Genomic DNA, 27,814 nt, shown 5'->3' with positions numbered 1-27,814 from the left:
GTCACTTACGACGTGACCCCGCCGACACATTGTTAGATATGTTGTAGCGTGTAAAGCCCGCTTTAATGTTCTGCCTGCTATTATTACTGCAGAAAATGTACATAACCATTGATGATTGCACTCTAATTACAGCTCTGGAAATGGACAATGCTTTGGCAGGAGGAATAAACATGATGAAAGACAGACTATCCAGCCAGAGACACCCTCTTGAAGAAATCCGCAATGATACAATGATTCCAGCAAACCATGCAGTGGCTGCGGTACATATATATATATATTTCCTTTCTTCCAGATGAGCTCAAACTCCCCCACGCACCCCCCCCCCCTCCCCAACTCTTTTCTTTCATTTGTGTTGCTTTTTTCTATGTTTCTCTTTTTATGACTTTTTTTTTTTTTTATTTTATTTTATTTTTACATAGAACTGTAAGACCTCTAAGCAAGTCAAAGTCATAAAGCAAGAAGACCCTGAAAAAAATGTACTAAACGTGATATGGACAGCTAAGACATTGTTTCAGGTATAAATTTTATTTTTTTCTAGTTATTGGTCACATTTTGCTCATACTTCTGTTCTACATACTGGTCTCAAAAAAGTTTGACTACTTTGTAGGTTGATCGCTAGTTGCCACTGCCCAAATATCGGGTAACCATTCCTTCCATATAATTGTGCAGTGTAAATGTGCCCTAAGCCTGTCTAGACAGAAAAAATCTCATCGTGCATGCATATAGTTAGAGTAAAAAAAAATGAGAATATTGCAGGTTTATTATTTATTGGTGGAAAAGACAAATTTCCAAATTCAGACGTTTCGACCCTAATCCTGGGGTTTTGTCAAGGATCGGAATCTGCGTAATAGAACATAAGAGCCACCATGGGAGTAGAATCCCTGAAAGAACAGCGATCCATCCAAGACACCATATTTAGCAACCTGGAAGAGTGCAAGCACAGATTCTTCCCAGTGCATAAGTATCTGCTAAACTTACTAGCAACTAGAGTTGATTGAGCGGCCAATAATCCGGTACCGGCGGATCACTGCCAGATTTTGAAAAGAGTGAAATCCACTCCAGAATCCGGTGCCCATATAAGTCAATGGAGACCAGAATCCGAACGTTAAAAACGTTTGTGGAGGGGATAGAGGGGTGGGAGCGAGCACGGTGTACTCACAGAGGCGCTGTCATGGCGGCACACTCCTTCCGGGTCACGCTGTTACCTTCCGGAGCCGACAATTCAATATTCATTGTTTTCCCCGCCCACCAGCGTGTGTAATTGGTTGCAGCTAGACGCGCTCCCACCCTGAGTGGCAGCTAACTGCAACCAATCACAGGCGCCAGGATGGCCGGTGGGTGGGGAAAGCAGTGCAAGTGTCTGCCGGTCAGCATGGTGGTAAAAAATAAACAATCGGCAGCACAGATACAGCCTGACGGCTGGAGCTGCAGCCGCGCATTGTATCTGTGCAGTGTATCCAGTCACATGTGCGAGGCTGCCGGGTGATGCCATGGCAGACTCGCGCGAGTCCCTCGAATGTGTAACTGTGGTGAAATCGCATGCGGCTTTTTTTTTTTTATTTTTAATTTAAATAAATTAAAAAAAAAAAAATGACGTGCGGTTCCCCCCTAATTTTCAACCCCAGCCAAGATAACGCCGGCTGGGGGCTGGTATTCTCAGCCCGCAGCCGCCCGGTTTTGCCGCATGTATTAGATGTGACAATCCCGGTGCGATACCAGGTCTTCCCGGAGGCGTGATGCGGTGCTAATCGGGGTAATAGCAGGGATTAATAGTGGCACACAGCTGCTACTAATCCCTAGGTTAATGGTGGCACAGGCATCTGTCAGATACCTGCATTACACAAACCTGTACATGAATGTAAATAAAAAGAGAGAAAAATCCTTTATTTGGAATAACATACAAACACCCCCTCCTTCACCTCTTTAATAAACAATCCCCCCCCCCCCCAACACCCTGCAGTTCAGACGTAATCCACAGGAGGTCCCACGCCGCTTCAGCTCTGCTACATCTGAATATCAGAGAGGCACGTGAACACGACCGCTCTCTGTGAGCTCCAGAGAATGAATGAGCTGCGCATTGAGCGGTGACGTCACTCAGGTCATTTGCGGTCACAGCTGGAGGTTCCCACGGTCCTTCATCTGTGATCGCAGGTAACCTGACCTCAGGTGGAGGTCACTGACTTCACAGACCTGCATCTCCTAGCAGAAAAATCTGGGTTTTTTTTGGCCAAGAGATGCAAATTTGTTGCTGAAATTTTTACACCATATTCCTGCATCCAATCTGCACCTCCTGGCAAAAAAACGCGGTGTTTTCACACATTTTTTTGCTGCGTTTTTTGCCGCATTTATTTTTTTCGCTATTTTTGACACTTTTTTTTGCTAGGAGGTGCATATTTGGTGCTGAAATCGTCTGCACCAGATTTCGGCACCAAATTTCCAACTGCTGGCAGGATTTTTTTTTTTCTTTTTACAGCCTGCAGTTCTCTGAACATGAGCGTGCATGTACCTAGAAACACATACACGCCCCTGTCAGAAGAGTGCTACTGTGACTGTGATGTTAGATTTGTGCGGGTCTGCCAAGCATGACCTCACCCGGCACAGCCTGCCGTTCTTTGAGCATGAGCGTGCATGTACCTAGAAACACATGCATGCTCCTGTCAGAAGTGTGCGGCTGTGCTGCGATGTCAGACTCGCGGGAGTTCGTCGCATGCGGCTTTTTTTTTATTTAAATAAATAATTAAGTTTTGATCTTCAGCAAAGAACGCCGGCTGGGGGCAGGTATATTCTCAGCCCGCATCGCCCGGTATTGCTGCATCTATTAGATGTGACAATTCTGGTGCGATATCGGCTCATCCCGATTTCCCTGGTGTGCTGGCAATCGAGCTAATAGCAGGGGTTAATAACAGCACACAGCTGCTACTAAACCCTAGGTTGTGCTGGCACAGGCGTCTATCAGATACCTGCATCACACAAACCTGTACATGAATGTAAATAGACACAGAGAAAAATCCTTTATTTGAAATAAAGTACAAAACTCTCCCTCCTTCACCTCTTTATTATCCCCAACAAACCACTCCAGCTCCGGCGTAATCCACACGACGTCCAACAGCGACACATCCAGCTCTGCTACATTTCAGAGCAAGCAGCCATAGAGCACGGCTGCTTTCTCTGAGTGCAGCCTATTACTGAGCCGCGATAAGCGATGACCGTGGCAGAGACTGTCACAGGCTAGGGGCGCGTCAGCCAGGAACCAATCACAGATGAGAGGACATCTGGTGGGTGGGGAAAGCACGGAAAGCTGTGTGATTGCGTGCACAGTACAGGAAGTGAATGCGTGACACGGAAGCAGTGTGCCGCCATGACACCGAGTCTGGGTAAGTATGAAACTCTCATTTATTTCTGATTTTGTTTATTTTTAATAATTGCCGATTCCGGATTGTGCACCCGGAATCCCGCAGCCGGGTACAACACAGATATAGCGCTGAACCCGTGCGGATCAGGACTATTACAGTTCGGGTCCGCTCAGCCCTACTAGCAACCTATTTCTCGTATTTTAAAAAACAAACAAACAAACAAACCCCAATGGGTCCTTCAGGACCATCTTCAATCTAAGATCCCACAATCTCTACTTTTGAATTAGAAAGATTCAAGATGGAGACACTGAATTCAGCAGTGAGACTACTGTTCCCCTTTTGCTACATGGCAGCACCAGACTTGACAAATGCATCTTACTATGTCCCCCATCCACGAAGATCATCAAAGATATCTGAGGCAGGCAGTAAAAGTCATAGGGAAACTGACTCCCTTTCAGTACCAGTGTCCCTGCTTGACATCTCAGTAGCCCCAAGAGTGTTCACCAAAATTGTGACGGACATGGCCAACTACAAAAGAAAAAAGGACATTTTAATAGTCCCATACTTTTGAGGACTTTGATAGTGGGAAAGTTAGAAGGGGATTGTTCAGCAGCCGTCAGCCAGGTCACCTCTGTCCTGTTAGAGCTAAGGTGGTTGATAAAGGAGGCAAAATCAAGGGGAAAAAAACAGACTCCGGTTCAAGTATTTTTGGGACTCAATGTGGACTCAGTTCGACAATATTCTTTTCTCCCACCCAAATAAAAAATACTCAAGATAAAACAGAAAATCCTTTCAGTTCAAATGCAACCAGAAATCTCAGTGAGACAAGCAATGTGAGACAAGCAGTGGGCACAGTTCTACACGAGGCCTTCATTGTAAGTTTTGTCCATTCAGGCGGCAGAGCTGGGCTATTTAAGGAAGTCCTAAGGTTACTAGATTGGTGGCTAGATGAACAAGATTTGAGGAAAGGAGTCCCTTGGAACACTGAAGAACCAATAGTTATCACCATAGGCTCCCCAACCCACTGGGCTGGCATCTATCTGCAGGGCCAATACCTTCAAGGGGAGTGGAATTTAGCTTTCAGAGACAGCTCCTCAAATTTTAAGGAACTAGCAGCAGTGATGGAAGTGATACAGTCAGTCTTAGGAAAGATCATAGGGAAAAACGGGGTCCACTTCTCAGACAACAACATGGTTATGGCCTACCTAAAATCACCAAGGGGGTACCAGGTCAAAATCCCTCATGGTGGAGATGGAGAAAACATTCAGAAGAGCTGAGGGGCACCTGCGGTCACTCAGGGCACGACACCTAAAGAGGTCAGACAATATCGTAGCTGATTACCTAAGCAGTCCTATGCTAAAACAAACCAAATGGACTTTGAACTGAGAGGTTTTCAAACAAATCTGTCTAATTTGAAGAAAAATGGAGATAGATTTATTCGCAAGCCAAGAAACTCATCAGCATGAAAGGTTCTTTTTCCTATATCCACGAGGGGAGTCGGAGGGAGTTCCTAGAGTTTTAAGGGTGCACGTTATCCGACAGCAGCAGGTGCCGCTAGCAGAGGTGTTTAGAATTTCTGCAGAAGGGGTTAGAAAGGGGCCTATCTACCAGTACACTAAGGCTATGTGCGCACTTTGCGTTGAGTTTCTTGCAGTTCTAAACGCATCCTCTGGCAGAAATTGTCTTTGTCAAATTTGGTTTTGACCACAAAAACTCTAAAAACACGCTTGCGTTTTTACTGCGTTTTAGCCGCGTATTACATGCTTTTTCAATGCATAAAGTCAGATGCGTTTTGAATACAAATACACTACTAAATAAAGTTTAAACATTCAAGCACTATGAAAAAAACGGAAAAAAATAACGAATATCATGATTAAAATCATACACAAAATAGCTAATTTTATTAAAATTATAACGGTGTTCTAATATTTATGTATAAAATAATGTTAAATTATTGATTTTCATTAATTTAATTGTCGGACTATGTGTGTGTGTGTGTGTGTGTGTGTGTGTGTGTGTGTGTGTGTGTGTGTAAAGAGACATATCATGCCCTTAATATAATGTGAAAAACGCATGCTTTCTGCATCAAAAAAGCATGTAAAACACTAGAATTTTGATTTAGGATGCGTTTGGAAAATTCTCATTGACTCTGTTAGCAAAACGCTGCCAAAATGGCAAAAACAATTGGCATGCTGCTTCTTTAAATGCTGAGTTTTTGCCAAATTTTCTGCAACTGAAACGCCGCGTTTTTAACAGCATTGTGCGCACAAGAAATCACAATTTCCCATAGACTTTGCTTGAAAATCAAAACGCTGCAGTACAAAATGCTTTGGAAACGTATGAAAAAATGCAAAGTGTGCACATAGCCTGAAGGTACAGGTTACAGCCCTAAGCACACTTTTTGGTAAGAAAACTGCCCACACTACATGGGTGTGTAGATTAATCAGGGCTTTCTTTTCCTTCTAGGCCACTATCAGGCCCCAGGATCATAATTTTAGTACTGAATGCCCTCATAAGAGCCCCCTTTGAACCCATCTTGTCAGCCACCAATAATAAGGCCCTCACCCTAAAATTGGTATTGTTGGTGGCATTAACATTGGCCAGGCATATTTGTGAACTACAGGCCATCTCTATTAACCCTCCCTTCACCACGGTTCTGGACGACAGGATATTAGACCCGGCCTTTTCACCTATAGTTAACTCCAAGTTTTATAAAAGCCAGGAAATAAAATTTGCCATCCTTTGTGACAAACCAAAATCACAGAGCAGGTCTTCCATTCCCACGATATCAGAGGAAGCGTTCTGAGATACTTGTAGATAACAGAACCCTGGTAAAAGTCTTCCACCATGTATGTCTTGTTTGGTGGGCCGAATACAGGGAAAGTGGCCACAAAGTCCACTATTGCTAGGTGGGTGAGGAAGGACATTAGTTTGGCATACTCTGTTTCAGGACAGGCCCCCCTCAAGTGATTAGGGCCCATTTTATTAGTTATATCCAATTCCTGGGCGAACACTTGGGTAGAGCACATCTATAAGGCTGCAGTGTGGTCATCACCTTCTGCCTTTTTCAAGCACTATCATTTGGATTTGGGGCTTTCAGATCTCTTTGGGAGAAAGTTGCTCTCTGTGGTGGACCCACCCTAGAATTCTGTGTGTGTGTGTTTTTTGTTTGTATTCTCTCACGTACAGTGCGGTGTCATGTGAAGGGAAAAGATAATTACTTACTGGTAATTGGATTTTCCAGAGCTACGACAGCACTATGCTAGTTCCCTCTCTGATTTGGTGGTGGATTTTATCACAAAAAAACCCCAACTCATGTGTAGAATGTGTGTGGTACATTAGGGGCTTCTCCTATATGGTGATGGATGTGTTTATTAATAAGGCGGTTACTTCTAAGGCTCTAAAAACTGGGGCTTTGGACAGGTACACCTTTTATTTCAGATAGGTTTCCTGTTCCTGGGGGCGGATACACTCGCTCATGTACGGTGCTGTCATGGCTCTGGAAAATCCAATTACCGGTAAGTAATTATAATCTTTTCTGTGTGTTAATAGTAAATATCCCTTTTGACACCTGTTGTATTACACAGATTCGCATTCTTGACAAAGCCCCAGGATTAGGGCCGAAACATCGGAATTTGGAAACTTGTCTTTTGCGTCAATAAATAGTAGAATAATAAAAATGCAGTATTATCTTATTTTTTTTGCCTCAACTATGTGTGCCCGAGCAAAACACCAATAAATGGCCAAAATCATATATTAGCTAACTCTGAAGTAAGAACAATAACCTATAGAGAACAGAGTGAATAGCCAAAAGGTAGAATCAAATAATATCTTTATTGAAAAAATGAATCAGCAAAGTAAAAAACACTAACAAACAAAAAAAGAAAAAGGGGATACGCCATGAAAATTATTTCCATCCATAAGCAACCCAAAAGCACAATTGTATCACCAATACATAATGGATAAATATATATATATAAATATTTTGACCACTAGGGGTCCTCAATATAAGGTTAGATATTACACTCCTCTTCAGTCAGTACATAGAGCAATTAATCAGATATGTGGGACAAATCCACCTGTGCAAATAAGGGAAGAAGTAGATAAAATGCACTATATGGGCTGTGTTTCAATAACGAGCTAGAAAAGTATAAATGGCACTGCCAATGTATAATATATTGCACCAACCCAAAGATGATAAATAGCAGCAGAAAGATAATAATTATTGCACTGACCCAGAGCACCGAAAACCAGTGGTTTTAGCAGCAACAGGACAAGTAATATTGCATTAACCCGAGGTTCAAAGATGCAGCCATAAGAGCATGAAGAGGCCAGGGGATACAAAAGCAGCCATACGAACCAGTGTCAGGCTGCCAGAATAAAGTGCATGGAGCTTGGAGAAAATAAATACCCTAACGCGCGTTTCGCCAGGGGCTTCTTCGTGAGTATGTGTGCCCGAGCATAAGATTTTTATTTTGTCGGGACATTTTGCTACTCCTGGGTGCCAACCTACACAGTCGAGCCAAATTCTATTTTCTAAGCCTGTGTGACTCAGTGATTTTTTTTTTTTGTATTGAAATTTAAAAGCTATTTTCCAGGCAAAGGAATGCAAAACAAATAAAATCAAACCAGTGCCATCTTATAAATAGACCACATATTCATATGAGTGGGTCAACTGCAGAAGTTTCTGCAATAATCTACTGTCTGCTTATATCCTAATGGAGCAAATTTGGATGGTTCCTTATCTACAGAAAAATGCAATAAACTGTCGTAAATGTTAATATCTACACTTAGCTATTAGTCCCTTCTGTTTGCTGTATCATGCTTAGTGTGCTGTTCTCCAGGAGAAATATGCCTAACTTTCCCCTTCTAGGTCCCTTTCAATACAGATCGAACAATAAAGGATGAAGATGGCCTCTGCCAAGCATTTTCAGAGATTCTCAATGAAGTGGAAGATATTGACACTGAAGACTCTGACAAACCACAGATGTGCAGTGACTATGTAAAAGACATTTATAGATACCTGAAGGAACTGGAGGTTTGTAATTCAATTAGCTCAGTTTGGCTAAAATGTACCGATTTGTGACAAAAAAACCTCCCAAAGGTCTCCTAAAGACAAGCAACTTGCTTATTAATGAAAATTCCCCCCCCCACACTCAGTTCTAGACAATTCCCCATCCCAAATTCAGCAGGAACTGGTGGCTGGTCTGTGGCCAGCTCTGGCTGCACCAGTCTCTTGGGCAAGAACTTCAGCGGTTATAGCCTCTTTTTTTTAGAACTGCTGCCCTGAAGCTGGTTGAACCTATGGCTCCAGTATGCTTCATTGCATTTCTGCTCTGCTTACAGGATCTGAGACTGCACAATGCAGACCAATGGTGTGACCATATCATTGGTCTGAACTCCCAATCAAGCAAGGGCGCCCTTCCAGCAAGAAAGAAGCTGTTAGTCATTAGTGCTCCATCAAGCTCACATTAGACTGAGTCAGATGTCCGTGCAAACATGGACTACCAACAGGTCTGCCTCACGTGTCTGAGGCTGTAATGCTCGGGTCAGGAGAGCTACATCCAGTCTGTACATTGCAGCCTATACTTAGACCAATTTTGTATGTACATCTGAAGCATCCCATAGAATGTGTATTTAAAAAGCTTGTCCACTACTTAAACATTAATGGCCTATCCTTACAGTAGGTAATTCATGTCTGATTGGCAGGCATTTGACACCAGGCACCAAAGCTGATCAGCTGTTTCCAGTGCCGCAGCTGAAAATGCTCAGTTTTGGAGCTGCTTCTGTCGCGGGCAGAGGAGGGGACGCCGCGCTCTCCCTCTGCTCGGGTCCGGCTGCTGCTCGGTGGCTCGAGCGATGGGCCGGGGACTCGAGCGGCGCTCCTCGCCCGTGAGTGAAAAGGGGATTGGTTTTGGGGATTTACTGTCCGTGACGCCACCCACGGTTGTGGTGATTGTGTGGACACCACCGCTGCTCTGTATGGGGATCCCGGGAGTGGTGGTATGGAGCAGCTAGATGTTGGCCCTCCCCTTCGTGGGTAGGGGGTTGGTGGTCCCGGGGCCCGATGATGGGGAGTTAGGATGGTTGACAGGCGGGTTATGGGGCCTGTTGAGGTGCAGGGACGCAGGGGCAGCGCTGTGCCGCACGGCACGGAGGTACTCACTCAGCCCAATGATGACGACACAGTTCACGGTAAACAAGCGGCTGGTTGGACGGGTCCCTCGGATGGCTGCGGTGTTGATGTTCCCTGCAAGTTAGCGGTGACTGTCTCTTCCCTGCACCTAAATACGGTTGTTGGTAGCGATGGATTCCCACCGGTAACCCGCTCCCCAGCTTGGATATGAGCCGGAGGAGCCCCTCTTTTGCCCGCAGGCGCTGGCTCTGAGAAACTGGTGCCTTGGCGGTGGCGGTGTCTCTCCAATATGGTTGGACGGTTGCCTTCAATCGGGACTTTGGCTGTTGGGAGACCCGGAGGTCCCCTTCACTGACGGATTTGGCAAATTGTACGGCGACTCCAAGCCTTGCCGGGATCCGAAAGGCCCCTGCCAATGGTGCTGGCTTCTCTTTGTGTACCGGTCCGGTACCGCCGGGCCACCACCCGTCCACGGTCCTTACGGTAGACTACAATAGGCCACTCCTGCAGACGGTCACCGCCATCTGCCAACCTTGCTGTCTCAGTCCGGGGCACACACCCGGATCAACTTCAGGCTCTGTTACTGTCACTTTCTCCTTACACTTGCTCCTCTACCACTTCCCTCTCACTTCCTTCAACTCTCAAACTCATCTGCCTGGTTTTCCCGCCTCCAGGACTGTGAACTCCTCGGTGGGCGGAGCCAACCGCCTGGCCCACCCCCTGGTGTGGACATCAGCCCCTGAAGGAGGGCAACAAGGATTTGTGTTCTGACCTTGGTGTGCCTGCAGGGAATGTGGGGTGTGTGGTGGTGTCATGACCTGTGACCCCTGGCTTGCCCAGGGCGTCACACTTCATCTTCTGATAGTGTCCGCGGCCGGATACTGTACATCCGCCTCCTATTCAAATCAATAAGAGTCAGACCTCAGCCGATCAGACATTGATGACCTATCATTAGGGTAGGCCATCAATGTTAATCTAGTGGACAATCCTTTTAATGTTGTGCACATCCTGCATTTTGTGTGTTCTTTTTGCTAAATTTGCCCTATCTGTATACAATGAAGCCTATACTATATTTCACTTTGCAAATCAAGGTCAAACAGTCTATACGTCCAAATTATCTGAAAGGAATGGAAGTGAATGAGCGTATGAGAGCAATCCTCATAGACTGGCTAATGCAAGTTCACTCTAAATTCCACCTTCTCCAAGAGACTCTCTACATGGCTGTTGCAATTTTGGATCGCTTCCTACAAGTAGGTTTCTTAATATACGCTGCCTTCTGTTACTGATATATACTGTACATGGATGTAATAGGTTGGTGGAAAAACACTATTGTGTTTTTTGGTTTGTTTTTTTTATACATATCTGTTGGCTAAAGGGAAAAGGCATTTACATTTTATAACTTTGCAACTGTCTTAAGGTTCATCCTGTTCAAAGGAATAAGCTCCAACTGGTGGGAGTTTCATCACTCTTTGTGGCATCAAAATATGAAGAAATGTATTCTCCAGAGATCGCAGACTTTGTCTACATAACAGATAATGCCTATTCCAATGCAGAGATTCGAGAAATGGAAAAAACAATACTTGATAAGCTGAGATTTGACCTTGGAAGACCATTACCGCTACACTTCCTTCGCAGAGCCACCAGGTGTTGCCACGTATGTTTCTTTTTATGTGACTAAGGTTTTGTTATCTCTTAGTTGAGGGTTAGCCTGTGACATGTGACGTTACAATGAGATTGCGGTGTGCGCAGCAACATCGTATCTAGTGATTTCCTATCATATGGCCTACTGAGTGCGACAAATGTTGCCTCAACCTTGGCTGTACAGTTACAAAGTATCCAAAAAAAGAAAATGTATAGCCAAACAAAATAATGTGCAAATGTTACGATTAGAATTGCAAAGACAAACTGTTAACAAAATGGGGAGGGGGGGGCTACAGCAGGGGAGACGCAGCAATTGTTACAACAGGTCACATACTGTATGTATGCCACTAGACTGTAATTTTTATAAAGCACTGTTTATATATTACCATCCTGGTTGCATATATATGATATAATATACAGTCAAATGAAAGTTTGGGCACCCCTATTAATGTTAACCTTTTTTCTTTAAAACAATTTGGGTTTTTGCAACAGCTATTTCAGTTTCATATATCTAATAACTGATGGACTCAGTAATATTTCTGGATTGAAATGGGGTTTATTGTACTAACAGAAAATGTGCAATCCGCAATTAAAATTTGACCGGTGCAAAAGTATGGGCACCTCAACATAAAAGTGACATTAATATTTTGTAGATCCTCCTTTTGCAAAAATAACAGCCTCTAGTCGCTTCCTGTAGCTTTTAATGAGTTCCTGGATCCTGGATGAAGGTATATTTGACCATTCCTGTTTACAAAACAATTCCAGTTCAGTTAAGTTTGATGGTCGCCGAGCATGGACAGCATGCTTCAAATCATCCCACAGATTTTCAATGATATTCAGGTCTGGGGACTGGGATGGCCATTCCAGAACATTGTAATTGTTCCCCTGCATGAATGCCTGCGTAGATTTGGAGCGGTGTTTTGGATCATTGTCTTACTGAAATATCCATCCCCTGCGTAACTTCAACTTTGTCACTGAATCTTGTACATTTATTGTCAAGAATCTGCTGATACTGAGTTGAATCCATGCGACCCTCAACTTTAACAAGATTCCCGGTGCCGGCATTGGCCACACAGCCCCAAAGCATGATGGAACCTCCACCAAATTTTACTGTGGGTAGCAAGTACTTTTCTTGGAATGCCGTGTTTTTTTTTGCCTCCATGCATAACGCCTTTTTGTATGACCAAACAACTCTATCTTTGTTTCCTCAGTCCACAGGACCTTCTTCCAAAATGTAACTGGCTTGTCCAAATGTACTTTTGCATACCTCAGGCGACTCTGTTTGTGGCGTGCTTGCAGAAACTGCTTCTTTCGCATCACTCTCCCATACAGCTTCTCCTTGCAACGTGCGCAGTATTGTTGACCGATGCACATTGACACCATCTGCAGCAAGATGATGCTGCAGGTCATTGGAGGTGGTCTGTGGATTGTCCTTGAGTGTTCTCACCATTCTTCTTCTCTGCCTTTCTGATATTTTTCTTGGCCTGCCACTTATCGGCTTAACAAGAACTGTACCTGTGTTCTTCCATTTCCTTACTATGTTCCTCACAGTGGAAACTGACAGTTTAAATCTGAGAGAACTTTTTGTATCCTTCCCCTGAACTATGTTGAATAATCTTTGTTTTCAGATCATTTGAGAGTTGTTTTGAGGAGCTCATGATGCCACTCTTCATAGGAGATTCAAATAGGGGAACAACTTGCAAGTGGCCACCTTAAATGCCTTTTCTCATGATTGGATACACCTGCCTATGAAGTTCAAAGCTCAATGAGGTTACAAAACCAATTTAGTGCTTTAGTAAGTCAGTAAAAAGTAGTTAGGAGTTTTCAAATCAAGAAGTTGATAAGGGTGCCCATACTTTTGCACCGGTGAAATTTTGTTTAAATGCGGATTGCACATTTTCTGTTAGTAGAATAAACCTCATTTCAATCTAGAAATATTACTCAGTCCATCAGTTATTAGATATATGACACTGAAATAGCTGTTGCAAAAACCAAAATTGTTATAAAGAAAAAAGGTTAACATTAAAAGGGGTGCCCAAACTTTTTCATATGACTGTATATATTACATTTTCTATGGGACCCGTTAGTGTAACAATTACGGCATCTCCCCCCGCTGTGCCCCCTCATTTTGTTCACTGTTTGTCCTTGAAATTGTAATCTTAATAAACTGTATACAAGTTGTTTTGTTGGCTTTACTTTCCTTTTTTTTTTCTATATTGGTTCAACTTTACTCTGTATATAGCCTACTGGCCCACTTTTGAGTCTTCTATGCCGAGGTTATTTTATCTACACTGTCACAAACTAGATTGGAATTTAATGTTTTCTTTGAAGGTAAAATGAAGTTCTTTAATTTTAATCAGCAACCTGAAAATTTCTGCAAAATCTTTGAGATGCAGTGCACTAGTGAAAATGAAGCTTGTGAAGCCTATGTTTTTTTACTTTTTTTTTTTATTTTTTTTATTTTTACAAAAGCCAGAGACTGTTTTAGGGCTCAGATGGACGAAGGATATCTAATGTTCCGACAGCCCTCAGACCAATGTTATAATATGGGGCAATGTCAATGAGTCAGGGCCGGCCTGGGACTAAAATTCAGCCCTGGCACTTGGGGGTGCACAGGCCCACTTTTCGCGTGGTGAATGTGTAATGTCTTTGTGCACTTGTAGATTGTGTAACACGACCATATAACATGCAGTCACGGCTGCATCCAGTATTACAGCTCAGGCCTATTTATTGCTCTTCGTAGCAGGACCTGGTGAAGCCGCTATTTTCCCTACAGAGCTGGGTCTCACAGATAATGAAGAGGATGCTGCTCTCCATATAATGCTGCGGTCATATAGCTGATGAGCGGGGATACAAAATCACATCCCCCTGGCCTAATACTGATGACCTATTCTACAGATAGATCAGGGAAGCTGTTGTTGTCACTGGTGATAATTTTGGGTACATACCACTTAGGGAATATGCAATGAAATGTTTGGGGGCAGATCCCACCATGGAAACTACTATGAAAAATACTGGCCATGAATGACCATCTGCATCTCCTCGCTGTGCACAGGTTCAGGATTTTGAGCATCTTTTACCCACTTCCGGTTTCTAAAACCACCAAGTGATTAAAAGAAGTGACCGCTCCATTCTTCTGGTGTTTTCCACTCGGAAAACGCTCTGTATTTTACAATGCAGATCAATGGGCAGGCTCGGAAGATGCCGGAATCTACAACTTCCAGCTTGTCCTTAACTCCCAGCATCTCCTTACCATTGTTATCAGACTGCGGACCATACAGGAACCACAATACTGATAAGACGCAGGCAATGTCACAAATAATAATTTACATCCAGGTACCTTTTATAGATGACATCTTCTGAGTCATTCCAATCCTTTGTCTCTACGCAGTATAGACGCCATGATAAGGTTTTGTGCCCACTGCTCGTCTCTGAAGACCTCCATCTTTATTCTTTAGCAGCACTTCCCCACACAGCACCTTTAAAAATAAAAGTATCATTATACTGCTTCATAAATATAAATATCTCCCATGTTGTGCCCCTGAAAAAATAATTGCTGTGCTTCCTTCACAAAATATCCCCCCCACACTGCCCTTATCCAAAATACCTCCCACACTGCCTCTCTCCTTAATATACCCCCACGCTGCCTCTTTCCATAATGTCCATACACAGCTTCTCTCCATAATGTCCCCTCCACACTGCTCTCTTTGTAATATACCCCCACACTTCCTCTCTCCATAATGTCCCCCCATATTGCCCCTTTATTAATTTATATATTCCCCACCCCAAACATCTTGTGTAATCCCCCCCCACACACAAAACAATGCACCCTCCATTACGCACACACACACAATACAATGCACCCTCCATTACCCCTACACACACACACACACACACACACACACACACACACACCCTCCATTAACCCTCCCCTCCCCCACACACACACACACACACACTACAATGCACCCCCCCATCACCCCCTACACACAATACAATGCACCCCTATTAGCCCCCACACACAAATTACACCCCCCCATCACTACTCCTGCCTCGTTGTGTCCTCAGTCCCTCCCCACTCATCCCCATTTAATATCTTCAGCGCCTCTATGGAGTGCTTACCGCTGCCTGGTGCATCCAGCGTGGCGCCCGCAGCACTGTGATGACGTCAGCAATGTGCTGATGTCATTACGTTGCTGCACGTTGAGGGCGGGGTCCAGTGCAGGCGCGCTGTTCAAATATATTTGCGTCTGAAAGACGCAAATACATTTGAATAGGAAGGAGGAAGATGCGGTCACCGGCACCGCCGCGCTCCTTGGCAATGTGCATGCCGGGCACACGGCAAGGACGGCACAGCGCTGCCTCTTGGTCCTGCTGCAGCTAGTGTGCACATGGCAGTTCCCGGCTTGCACACTGCTGAGCAGAGCGGCGGTGACAGCAGAGAGCGGCCCACTACAGGGACCGGCCCATCTGGCATTTGCTAGACTTGCCTTATGGTCAGTCCGGGCCTGCAATGAGTGGATTTTTTTCATGCCCAATTAGTATGAGAAAATATCAAGCATGCGGATATTGTCAGAGTATCTTGGGTCACATGCACCCATTCAAGTCTCCGGGTGCGTGTAACACATTGGACAGCACTCCGATGTCCTCTAAGCTGATACAATGGAAAGATTTCTCTCTCCTTCTTTTTTTTTTTTTTTTTTTTTTTTCCTCGCCATTACTGTGATTCTCACAAATCTGATCACAGTAAACTGACATTCTGCTACAATTTTGATCAGACTTTGAGCCAAATGTCATTTGCATTACCGGCCCGATTGTCCCACATAACAGCATATATGCTGGGGTGACCCCTTTCCCCCTCGTTCATACAGCCATGTGAGCTTGGCCTTAAGCTTGCTTTACACCTTACGATCCAGCATACGATATCGTAGGCAATCGTAACCGCCCCATCGTATGTGCGGCACGTTTAATTTGTTGAATGTGCCGCACAAACTATTAACCCCCATCACACGCACTTGCCCGTCCATACGACCTCTATGTGGGCGGCGAACATCCACTTCCTGGAGTTGGAGGGACGTTCGGCGTCACAGCGACGTCACGCGGCAGCTGGCCAATAGAAGCGGAGATGAGCGGGACATAACATCCTGCCCACCTCCTTCCTTCCGCATTGCTGGCCGGGAGCCGCAGGACGCAAGTAAGATCTGTTCATCGTTTCCGGGGTGTCACAGACTGCGATGTGTGCTACCCTTGGTACGATGTACAATCTCACGTTCAATTCTAGAGAAATGAACAATGTGCGTGCGATGACCGTTTTACCGTTCATTCGAAATAGCACGTAGCTGTTACACACTGCAATGTACCTTACGATGTCAGATGTGCGTCACTTACGACGTGACCCCGCCGACACATTGTAAGAGACATTGCAGCGTGTCAAGCAGGCTTAAAGGGGTGGTTCACCCATTTTTTTTATTTTCTGTATGAGCTATACTTACAATTCTAGGCGTCTTCTCCATTGCCTTCTGTTTCCAGTTCTGGCACTGAGCGGCGCTATCCTGCACGCTCAGTGCCAGTCACATGACCCCCTGGAGCTGTGGCCGCCGGCATCCTCTGACGTCCCGGCATTTCCGGGCTCTCAAACAAGACGGGTACGTCACAGGATGCCGGCGCCACTCAGATTGAGTGACAGGGCTGTGGGCGGTGACTACCGCACGTCACAGCTCAGCATCGAGGGGAGGAGCCGGAGGACGTCACTGTGGAGTCGGCGTCCTGCAGAGAGGCTGAGACACGGGGCGCCAGGGTGCAGTACAGGGGGGGTCTTTAGCTGAATCCCCCCCTGCACGTAAGTATGTGCTCACACTGTCCACCCGCCCGCTCTGCTGCGATGTCAGGAGAGCGGCCGGTGTCGGGCAGTGTGATCGTGTGCTCCTCCCAGCAGCAAGACACTGGCAGGCATGTCACCGCTGTGCTCTGCCATCTGTCCTGCTGCATGGGACCAACTGTCTGCACTCTGTCACCTGCACCACAAGTCACAGAGTGGAGACAGTTGGTGACAGAGCACCTCTGCCCCCCCCCCCCCCGTTCTTTCCCCACTCTCTTCTCTCCCCCCACTCTTCTCCCCCTCCCCTCTTCCCCCTCTTCTCTGCCCCCCTCTTATCCCTCTCTCCCCTCTTATCCCTCTCTCCCCTCCCCTCTCTTTTCCCTCGCTCTCTTCCCCCCTGCGCTCTCTTTTCCTCCCCCCTGCGCTCTCTTTTCCTCCCCCCTGCGCTCTCTTTTCCTCCCCCCTGCGCTCTCTTTTCCTCCCCCCCTGCGCTCTCTTTTCCTCCCCCCCTGCGCTCTCTTTTCCTCCCCCCTGCGCTCTCTTTTCCTCCCCCCTGCGCTCTCTTTTCCTCCCCCCTGCGCTCTCTTTTCCTCCCCCCTGCGCTCTCTTTTCCTCCCCCCTGCGCTCTCTTTTCCTCCCCCCTGCGCTCTCTTTTCCTCCCCCTCGCTCTTTTCCTCCCCCCTCGCTCTTTTCCTCCCCCCTCGCTCTCTTTTCCTCCCCCCTCGCTCTCTTTTCCTCCCCCCTCGCTCTCTTTTCCTCCCCCCTCGCTCTCTTATCCTCCCCCCTCGCTCTCTTATCCTCCCCCCTCGCTCTCTTTTCCTCCCCCCTCTCTCTCTTTTCCTCCCCCCGCGCTCTCTTTTCCTCCCCCCGCGCTCTCTTTTCCTCCCCCCTGCGCTCTCTTTTCCTCCCCCCTGCGCTCTCTTTTCCTCCCCCCTGCGCTCTCTTTTCCTCCCCCCTGCGCTCTCTTTTCCTCCCCCCTGCGCTCTCTTTTCCTCCCCCCTGCGCTCTCTTTTCCTCCCCCCTGCGCTCTCTTTTCCTCCCCCCTGCGCTCTCTTTTCCTCCCCCCTGCGCTCTCTTTTCCTCCCCCCTGCGCTCTCTTTTCCTCCCCCCTGCGCTCTCTTTTCCTCCCCCCTGCGCTCTCTTTTCCTCCCCCCTGCGCTCTCTTTTCCTCCCCCCTGCGCTCTTTTCCTCCCCCCTGCGCGCTCTTTTCCTCCCCCCTGCGCTCTCTTTTCCTCCCCCCTGCGCTCTCTTTTCCTCCCCCCTGCGCTCTCTTTTCCTCCCCCCTGCGCTCTCTTTTCCTCCCCCCTGCGCTCTCTTTTCCTCCCCCCTGCGCTCTCTTTTCCTCCCCCCTGCGCTCTCTTTTCCTCCCCCCTGCGCTCTCTTTTCCTCCCCCCTGCGCTCTCTTTTCCTCCCCCCTGCGCTCTCTTTTCCTCCCCCCTGCGCTCTCTTTTCCTCCCCCCTGCGCTCTCTTTTCCTCCCCCCCTGCGCTCTCTTTTCCTCCCCCCTGCGCTCTCTTTTCCTCCCCCCTGCGCTCTCTTTTCCTCCCCCCTGCGCTCTCTTTTCCTCCCCCCTGCGCTCTCTTTTCCTCCCCCCTGCGCTCTCTTTTCCTCCCCCCTGCGCTCTCTTTTCCTCCCCCCTGCGCTCTCTTTTCCTCCCCCCTGCGCTCTCTTTTCCTCCCCCCTGCGCTCTCTTTTCCTCCCCCCTGCGCTCTCTTTTCCTCCCCCCCTGCGCTCTCTTTTCCTCCCCCCCTGCGCTCTCTTTTCCTCCCCCCCTGCGCTCTCTTTTCCTCCCCCCCTGCGCTCTCTTTTCCTCCCCCCTGCGCTCTCTTTTCCTCCCCCCTGCGCTCTCTTTTCCTCCCCCCTGCGCTCTCTTTTCCTCCCCCCTGCGCTCTCTTTTCCTCCCCCCTGCGCTCTCTTTTCCTCCCCCCTGCGCTCTCTTTTCCTCCCCCCTGCGCTCTCTTTTCCTCCCCCCTGCGCTCTCTTTTCCTCCCCCCTGCGCTCTCTTTTCCTCCCCCCCTGCGCTCTCTTTTCCTCCCCCCCTGCGCTCTCTTTTCCTCCCCCCCTGCGCTCTCTTTTCCTCCCCCCCTGCGCTCTCTTTTCCTCCCCCCTGCGCTCTCTTTTCCTCCCCCCTGCGCTCTCTTTTTCCTCCCCCCTGCGCTCTCTTTTCCTCCCCCCTGCGCTCTCTTTTCCTCCCCCCTCGCTCTCTTTTCCTCCCCCCTGCGCTCTCTTTTCCTCCCCCCTCGCTCTCTTTTTCCTCCCCCCTGCGCTCTCTTTTTCCTCCCCCCCTGCGCTCTCTTTTCCTCCCCCCTCGCTCTCTTTTCCTCCCCCCTCCTCTCTTTTTCCTCCCCCTCGCTCTCTTTTCCTCCCCCCTCGCTCTCTTTTCCTCCCCCCTCGCTCTCTTTTCCTCCCCCTCGCTCTCTTTTCCTCCCCCCCTCGCTCTCTTTTCCTCCCCCCTCGCTCTCTTTTCCTCCCCCCTCGCTCTCTTTTCCTCCCCCCTCGCTCTCTTTTCCTCCCCCCTCGCTCTCTTTTCCTCCCCCCTCGCTCTCTTTTCCTCCCCCCTCGCTCTCTTTTTCCTCCCCCTCGCTCTCTTTTCCTCCCCCCTCGCTCTCTTTTCCTCCCCTCTTCCCCTCGCTCTCTTTTCCCTCCCCCCTCGCTCTCTTTTCCTCCCCCCTCGCTCTCTTCGCTCTCTTTTCCTCGCCCCCTCGCTCTTTTTCCTCCCCCTCGCTCTCTTTTCCTCCCCCTCGCTCTCTTTTCCTCCCCCCTCGCTCTCTTTTCTCCTCCCTCCTCGCTCTCTCTTTTCCTCCCCCTCGCTCTCTTTTCCTCCCCCTCGCTCTCTTTTCCTCCCCCCTCTCGCTCTCTTTTCCTCCCCCGTCCTCGCTCTCTTTTCCTCCCCCTCGCTCTCTTTTCCTCCCCCCTCGCTCTCTTTTCCCCCCCCGCTCGCTCTCTTTCCCCCCCCCGCTCGCTTTCTTTTCCTCCCCCCCCCCCCCCCCCCGCTCGCTTTCTTTTCCTCCCCCCCCCTCGCTCGCTCTCTTTTCCCTCGCTCTCTCCTGGCATGGTCAGTACAGAAATCTCTCCATCGTGGAGGGGTGAGAGGGAGTAATAAACATGGAGTCCCTACTGTGTCTGTGTATTTATTTCTAATAAAGTATTTTTCTCTGTGTGGTCTTTTTTTTTTTAACCCTTTATTGGAGATTCTTAATGGCCAGGTCAACCTTGGCCTGACATTTAGAATCTCGGGCTTTATACCAGCGGGTAAAACATAGCTGGTATTAACCCCTTATTACCCAGCGTGCCACCTGCCACCAGGGCCACTGGAAGAGTTGGATACAGCGCCAGAAGATGGCGCTTCTATAAAAGCGCCATTTTCTGGGGCGGCTGTGGACTGCAATTCGCAGCGGGGGGCCCAGAAAGTTTGGGCACCCTTCACTGCGGATTCCAATCCCCAGCTGCCTAGTTGTACCTGGCTGGACTCAAAAATTCGGCGAAGCCCATGTCATTTTTTTTTTTAATTATTTCATGAAATTCATGAAATAAAAAAAAAAAAAAAGGGCTTCTCTATATTTTTGGTTCCCAGCCGGGTACAACTAGGCAGCTGGGGGTTGGGGGCATCCCGTAGCTGCCTGCTGTACCTGGCTAGCATACAAAAATATGGCGAAGCCCACGTCATTTTCTTAAAAACGTTTTCAGGGAAAAACCTTTATAAAAAAAAAAAAAAAAAAGCTTCCCTGCATTTCTATTGCCAGTGAAAGTAACACCAAGCAGCGGGGGCTAGCAGCCAGTAGCTGCTTTGGTTACCCTTAGCAACAGAAAATGCAGCGGGAGCCCACAAACAATGTGATTTTTTTTTTTTTTTTTTATTTTAATTAATTTTTTTTTTAAAAAAAAACGGCATGGGCTTCACCCATCGAGCACCAGAGCATTTTACTGTTCAATTCATCCCAAGTAATCAGATGACTCCAGTGTCGGCCGATTACTTGTTCTGTGTCCCCCTGCATCCATCGCAGCGTGTACGGGCTGTGAGGTCAGCGGAGTGGAGACAGTGACATGCTCTGCTCTGACACATAGTGTGCTGCATGTCACTATCTTTCTCCACTCTGGCACTTGTAGTGCAGGTGACCGGATGCTGCATGTCACGTTTTTGCCGCGATTTGGTGCCTTTTTTGCTGCGTTTTTGCTCACTGCGTTTTTAATCAGTGCACAATGCCATTAAAGATTGTTGATGAAAAAAATAAAAAAGGTCTGATGTCATTTCCTTATTCAAAATGTTCATTGTATGCAGGAGAGCAGACAGCAGCTGCAGAACTACAAGGCTCGGCATCCTCCATCCAGGACTGTATGCAGTTTTTTACCCAAAAAGAAAAAAAAAATGACGCGGGCTTCGCCATATTTTTGTATGCTAGCCGGGTACAGCAGGCAGGTACGGGCTGCCCCCAACCCCCAGCTGCCTAGTTGTACTCGGCTGGGAACCAAAAATATAGAGAAGCCCTTTTTTTTTTTTTTTTTTTAATTATTTCATGAATTTCATGAAATAATTTAAAAAAAAAAATGACGTGAGCTTCGCCTAATTTTGGTGTCCAGCCGGATACAACTAGGCAGCTGGGGATTGGAATCCACAGTGCAGGGTGCCCAAGCTTTCTGGGCACCCCCACTGCGAATTGCAGTCCGCAGCCACCCCAGAAAATGGCGCTTTCATAGAAGCGCCATCTTCTGGCGCTGTATCCAACTCTTCCAGCTGCCCTGATGCCGGGTGGCTAGCCGGGTAATAATGGAGTTAGGACTAGCTGTATATTATCAGCTAGCCCTAAGCCCGAAATTCATGGTGTCACGCCAATATTAGACATGGCCACCATGAATTTCTAGTAATGATAAGAAAAAAAGAAAAACACAACACACAGAAAAATATTTTTATTAGAAATAAAACACAACACAATTAGTGACTCCATCTTTATTCAAATAAACCCCCCTCCGCAGTAATCCTGGGTCAGGGTCCCGTGCCGTCCAATCCGGATCCAATATCATCTGATCGGTTTGCTGGAAGGAAGGCAAAGCGATCAGATGATGTGTCAGGATAAAGGATGTGAATCACATCATACATCAGCTGATTGTATAAAAGCCGATTATACAATCAGCTGATGCATCAGTGCAAAAAAAAAAATAAATAAATAAATACTCACGTCTGTGCTGATGACCGGCAGCTCCTGGAGCGGAGTCTGATCCTGGCCCATCACTGCAGGAGCTGCCGGCTATCAGCTGATGAAGTCCCCTGACGGCAGGATCAGCTGATAGCCGGCGAGACTACGATCAGCTGATGCGTCAGGTGACTGCATCAGGTGATCCACGGCCAGGTCCTGCAAGCTTCATGCATGCACCGGGGAGACTGCACACAGCCGAAGCGGCGGGACCGAGACAGGGGCTGGAAGCAGGCATGGCACCCGTACCCTGCAGACAGGTGAGTATGACATACACACTCACATACACACTCACTCACACACTGTATATATACACACACACACTGTATATACGCACACACACACTGTATATACGCGCACACACACTGTATATACACGCGCACACACTTTCTTCCCCTGGCTGTGCAGAGCTGCTGTATCTGTGATTTCTCTGAGTGCACATCCACTGGGAAGAGGCAGGGAGGAGGGTTTGGGTGGGAGCAGAGTGGGTGTATTAGACACAATGGGTGTGTTAGATAAGCCAGACACCGCCCTAAAGCCACAAAGAATTCTGGGACTTGTAGGAACTGAACACAGGAAGTCAGAGGAGAGATTAACCCCATCAGAGCTGGAGCCAGCAATGACCGTGTGCTGCTAGTGCACAATGAAAGGTAATTTTGCTGAAAAAACATAATAGATGTGTTGAGGGGCACATATTAGCAAGATTTATCAGAAAAAAAAAAAAACAGTTTTGGTAACTGGACAACTTCTTTAAGTGTGCTGGTTTCACTGACCTGTATGATAGTGTTGTGCAGCATAAGACTCCACAGTCCTGTCTTCTCCAGAGTGCCACTGCCTGCCAGTTTTTTATTTAAGCAAATGTTATATTCTATATATACTTTTCTTTTAGGCAGATGCCGAGCACCACGTTCTTGCTAAATACTTTATGGAACTTACCCTGGTGGACTATGACATGGTTCACTATCGGCCGTCCATCATAGCAGCTGCATCACTGTGCCTGACTCAAAAAGTTCTCGATTGGGGTTCTTGGGTAAGTAGCCACTATTTGATACTACTGTTTGCTTTTAGATGCATCTGCATACTTAAATTCTAAACCCAAAGTACTCCCAATACTTAAAGGGGTTTTCCATTACTAATGTTGACCCCAACCCCCCCCCCCTCCCCATACACATTTTTTTTCTTCATTTATACTAAATTTTAATCTTTCCATATATATTTCTGCTGCCTACCCTGCTCCTGTAAGCTAATCTATCAGCAGTGTCAGGAGACCGGAATTGGACAAACTGAGCAAGGCTCGTCACTGGTGGCGGCAGGGCTGCCTCTGAGTGACAGCAGTCTGCACGCATGACCACCTCACACGCTCCTCTATGCCTGCTTTACAGTAAGGTGCTTGAGGTGACAAGCGCTGCAATGTGATATACTATCTAATGATCGCAATGGCGGACACAGACTGTAGGGGGTCCATGTGCAAGAATTTAAATTTTTATGCTCCCCCTTCATACCATAATAATATGATGTAAACATATGGGTTGCACTGTTTTTTTTTCCTAGTTTAGGACACAACGACCAAATCTAAACAATAAATAATCTCCATATTTACCATCTGACTATAATAGACAATCCTGCACCCTTCTATCTGCAGCAGCTTCAGTGCTGTGTCCAATGCTTCTATTTACATAGGTTGGAGATGGCACAACCTGGACACCATCTGTGTTTTGCAGCTTGTCAGTGGTATACGGCTCAAAAGTCTGAAACCAGTGATTGTCTGCAGCGGTCACATGGGGCATCTGGGCTGTGATGTCTGCAGCCATTGTAAATAGAAGCATCAGGGAATAGAACACTAGAGCTGTCAGATGGAAGAAAGATGATTATAGTTTATTAAAGGCATTGTCCAGCAGATTCTGTAAAAAAAAAAAAAAAAAAAAAATTGTACTCACCTGCTGTCACATCCTGCGCCGGCTGCCCTATCGTCTGTGCCAGCATTAATTATGTCACCGTTCTATGGAACACAGGACCGCTGCAGCTTGTGATGCCTGCAGTTCATGTCACCTGAGCGCTGCAGCCAATCACAAGCTGCAGCGGTCCTGTGTCTGGTAAAACAGTGACATATTCTGGGACAAGACCACAGGACGGCCGGCACAGGATCCAGGAGGTGACAGCAGGGGTGAATAATTTCTTTTTTTAGTTTTATAAAATGTAACCCCCTTTTTAGATTCTTTTGCCAGACAGTTTCTTTACAGTACATGTATTTCAGACCACTCCTTTAAAGGGAACCTGAAGGCTGATACCCATGAGCCGCGGGCAGCATGTACCAGGCAGTGGCTGTACGATCACAGCCAGGTGTGTGTGACCCTAAAGCGATGAGGAGATTCACAGAAGGCCATTAATAGATGTTGGGGACTGAGCCGCATGAAATAGTCGTACAGATGTGATGTCTGATACAGGCTGCTTGATCCACGTGTATCCGCTGTCAGGCTCCTTATAAGCAGCGCCCTATACCACAGGAGGATATAGCAGTGAAACAGAGGAAATACAACGAAGCACAGCCGCGCCATAGACTTCATTAAAGAAGGTCTCACTAATTTGTTTACTGATGGAATGTGTATATGCATGTAGTGTTATAATATACTCGCCTACCGCCGCTCTCACCGGTGACCAGCGCTGTTCTGCTCCTTTTCTCAGTGAGGTCACCGCCACTCTCACTGATATCCAGCGCTGTTCTGCTCCCTTTTTCAATGACATGACCGCCGTTCTCTCCAGTATCTAGCGCTGTTCTGCTCCTCTTCTCTGTGACGTCCCAGCTCTCCAGTATCTCTGGGTCACACTGCTCTGCAGGACCTGAAAGTGACTTACAATGTAAGTCTATAGAGCGTCAGATAGATGCTCTATAGGCTTTAATTGTAAAAGACTTCTGGCTCAGAGTGTAGTGTGACCCGAGATACCGGAGAGCGGTGACTGCTCTCAGGAAAGTAGAAAAGCGGCAGTAGGTGTGTGTATATAAATACACTCACACTACATTACTTGCACAGACACACTCCATCAATAAAGTGAGTAGGAGGCTTCTGTAAATGAATGTATTCGCCTATATGTTCACATGCTACTTCACCACATCCGGCCTTGTTCACACTTGTAATGGAGCTGAAATAAGATGAGCATATCGGTGAATACAAGGATGTATATAGATAAATACATGTACAATATACACACATATGTGCAGAAATACATAGACATGACATATATACAAACATATTAGACATATAGATGGATGGATAGATCGATAATAGATAGGTAGAGGGACAGATGGGTAGAGACAGATAAATAGATTTTCAGACATTACACATGGACTCACCCTCTTTGCAGATGATGGCACATGATGGTCAGGACGGCAGGTTCTTCTCTGGAGCTGGTACTTCCATCTTGTCTGTGGTGGTCCTCCTCTTCCTCTTATTTCCAGTACGCGAGGAAGGGAAGCAGCTCAGGGATGAGGGGGCAGGGAGCCATGTCTGCTATACAGCACAGGCCTCTGTCTGCACTGCTGGAGACGGAGTTGGTGGGCGGAGTCTCCTGTCTCTGAAAAATTATGTCATCCTTTGCGCGCTGGCAGCTTGTGTGGAGATGAATCCTCTCCCTCCTGCAGGCCCTAACAGGTGAGGAAGGGGCCCGTGTGTGGGGGGGTTCCCCCCAGAGCCCTCCCGCTCTGGGCCCCTGTGCAGCTGCACATGCGGTATTTTCGCTAGTGAATGATCGGCACATCGCAGTGCAGACTTCATTCTCCACTCAGCCAGCTTTACAGGGTGGTGCTTTCATATGACAAGTTTTGCGATGTGCCGATCATTAGATGGTATATCACATTGAATGATCTGCACTTGGCAGTGCAGGCTGAGAGGAGAGTGAAGTGTGATCTGGGTATGATCTGCTGTCACTCAGAGGCAGCCCCGCTCCCACCAGTGGCGTGCCCTGCTCAATTGGTCCAATTCCGGTCCAATTCCGGTCTCCAGCCGGAAGCATCAAAGCTACTATAGAGATATTTACAAGCCTGTTAGCCTACAGAAGTAGATTAGGAAAGTGGTAGTTGGGAAGAGTTAGGACAAATGAAAGGTGCTTACATTAGTAGTGGAAAACTCCTTTTAAATTGACTAAACTCTTAAGCTCACAATTAGAGCAAAGATTCTCTACAGACCTGTTACTTTACATTTGTGGCAAATTCTTTTGCAATCAGTCTTGTGTGATTTCTTTATAATGCAGTAACAATGTGACTGCTGTTCACCACCTAAGATCTTCTTTGCTTTCCACTCAGGATGCCACAGTCCACCATTACACTGGCTATACTGAAGAAAATCTGTTCCCAGTCATGCAGCATATAGCAAAGAATGTAGTAAAGGTCAATAACAATATGACAAAATTTGTTGTAAGTATTTTAATGATCTTTTTTGCTACTTGATTATTCTAAGAATTTCAGAAAATGCATTGACTAAATCAGTGGTGGACAATTTTTTTTTCCAAGGGGCCACAAGATACAGTGACTGGTATGGTGGGCCGAACCAATAGGCTGTAATTAACTCTACTGAATATTACAATTAAAATGTTAATATTGAGCAGAATTAAGTATGCTGACATCCCCCTGTATACAGTATGAGCTCACAAACACCCCCACCTCTAACGTGTGAGCGCCATCCCCCCCACCCTACTTAGCCACCTAGATACAGAACGACGTAGTCTCCGTGTTGGTGGCAAGAATCGTCCTGATGGGAATAACCAAGTTTGTGATTGGATAATTCTTCAGAGATTGTTTCAAAAGTTATTCTGTGCAATGGGAATGTAGTCCTGAAACGTAAACTGAACCATTTTGGGTTTTTATTGTCCCAATAACTTTATTTATTTTATTCCCCACAGTATGTTAAGAACAAGTATGCAAGCCGAAAACTAAATCGGATTAGCACCATCCCTCAGCTGAACTCTAAAGTCTTATCGCGTCTTGCTGCTCCTCTTCTGCCTGAGCTGTAGGAGCTTGATGGATGCAATGTATACAGTTTTGTTACAACGCTTTGAAACATTGTAACCATTTTTAGATCGCTTTTATTTCAGGGTTGGATTGTAAGTCATGTGCATTAAATGTTCAGTGTTAAAATAAAATATTTCAAATTATTAAAATTGGGTCAGTGGATGTGTACTTTATATAAACTGAGTAAGAACTAGACATTGCTATGATTGGTGGGTAATAAAGCAATTTGCCTGGAAATGTTTATAGATCATTGTCTCTCCATCTTTCACTCCAAGGAACTGTCCACTACTGTGACCAGGGCTGCCACTAAGAATTTTGGGGCCCCATACTGGCAAAATTTCGGGGCCCCTTGAGGCTCCACCCCAGCTCCGCCTCCACCCCAGCTCCACCTCCACCCCGCGAATCTTCCACAGTCTCACCGCCACTCTTAGAAAAACTTCACTTCTGCACTACAGCCTCACCAATCACACATTAACCCTTCACACTGAACACTGTATCACACACGCAGCCATCAGATTTTGTTTTGGACATCAGATTTTTTTTTTTTAAGCCTGCCACCTCGACAAGGTAGACTCTTTTGGCCGGACCCTACTCTACTCTACTTTTTTTTTTTTTTTTTTTTTTTTTTTATATCTAACTTTTTTGTTTTATATATTTATTTTTGGTCTATTTTTTT

General features: G+C 46.7%; 1 protein-coding gene across 1 annotated transcript; it reads left to right on the top strand.

Annotated features, from left to right (window-relative positions):
- The first annotated feature begins 142 nt into the window (after positions 1–142).
- Positions 143–27,231, top strand: LOC142301713 (G2/mitotic-specific cyclin-B2-like). Its single transcript, XM_075342731.1, has 8 exons — positions 143–260; positions 420–515; positions 8,227–8,391; positions 10,581–10,739; positions 10,907–11,143; positions 23,026–23,166; positions 26,434–26,544; positions 27,030–27,231. Exons 1-8 carry the CDS (start codon positions 171–173, stop codon positions 27,138–27,140), a joined length of 1,110 nt encoding a protein of 369 aa, XP_075198846.1. The 5' UTR covers positions 143–170; the 3' UTR covers positions 27,141–27,231.
- The last annotated feature ends 583 nt before the right edge of the window (positions 27,232–27,814 follow it).

The sequence above is a fragment of the Anomaloglossus baeobatrachus genome, chromosome 4 (genome assembly GCF_048569485.1).
Source record: "Anomaloglossus baeobatrachus isolate aAnoBae1 chromosome 4, aAnoBae1.hap1, whole genome shotgun sequence".
NCBI classification, from domain to species: Eukaryota; Metazoa; Chordata; class Amphibia; order Anura; family Aromobatidae; genus Anomaloglossus; species Anomaloglossus baeobatrachus.
The sequence above is the reverse complement of the archived record's forward strand: the minus strand, read 5'-3'. Positions and strand labels throughout refer to the sequence as shown.

Excerpts from the sequence above, each read along its gene's own strand:
- LOC142301713 (XM_075342731.1), top strand. The coding sequence starts at position 171 with ATGATGAAAGACAGACTATCCAGCCAGAGACACCCTCTTGAAGAAATC. Across the intron at positions 516-8,226 it reads CAGCTAAGACATTGTTTCAG|GTCCCTTTCAATACAGATCG; the intron begins GTATAAATTTTA and ends TTCCCCTTCTAG. Across the intron at positions 10,740-10,906 it reads TTTTGGATCGCTTCCTACAA|GTTCATCCTGTTCAAAGGAA; the intron begins GTAGGTTTCTTA and ends AACTGTCTTAAG.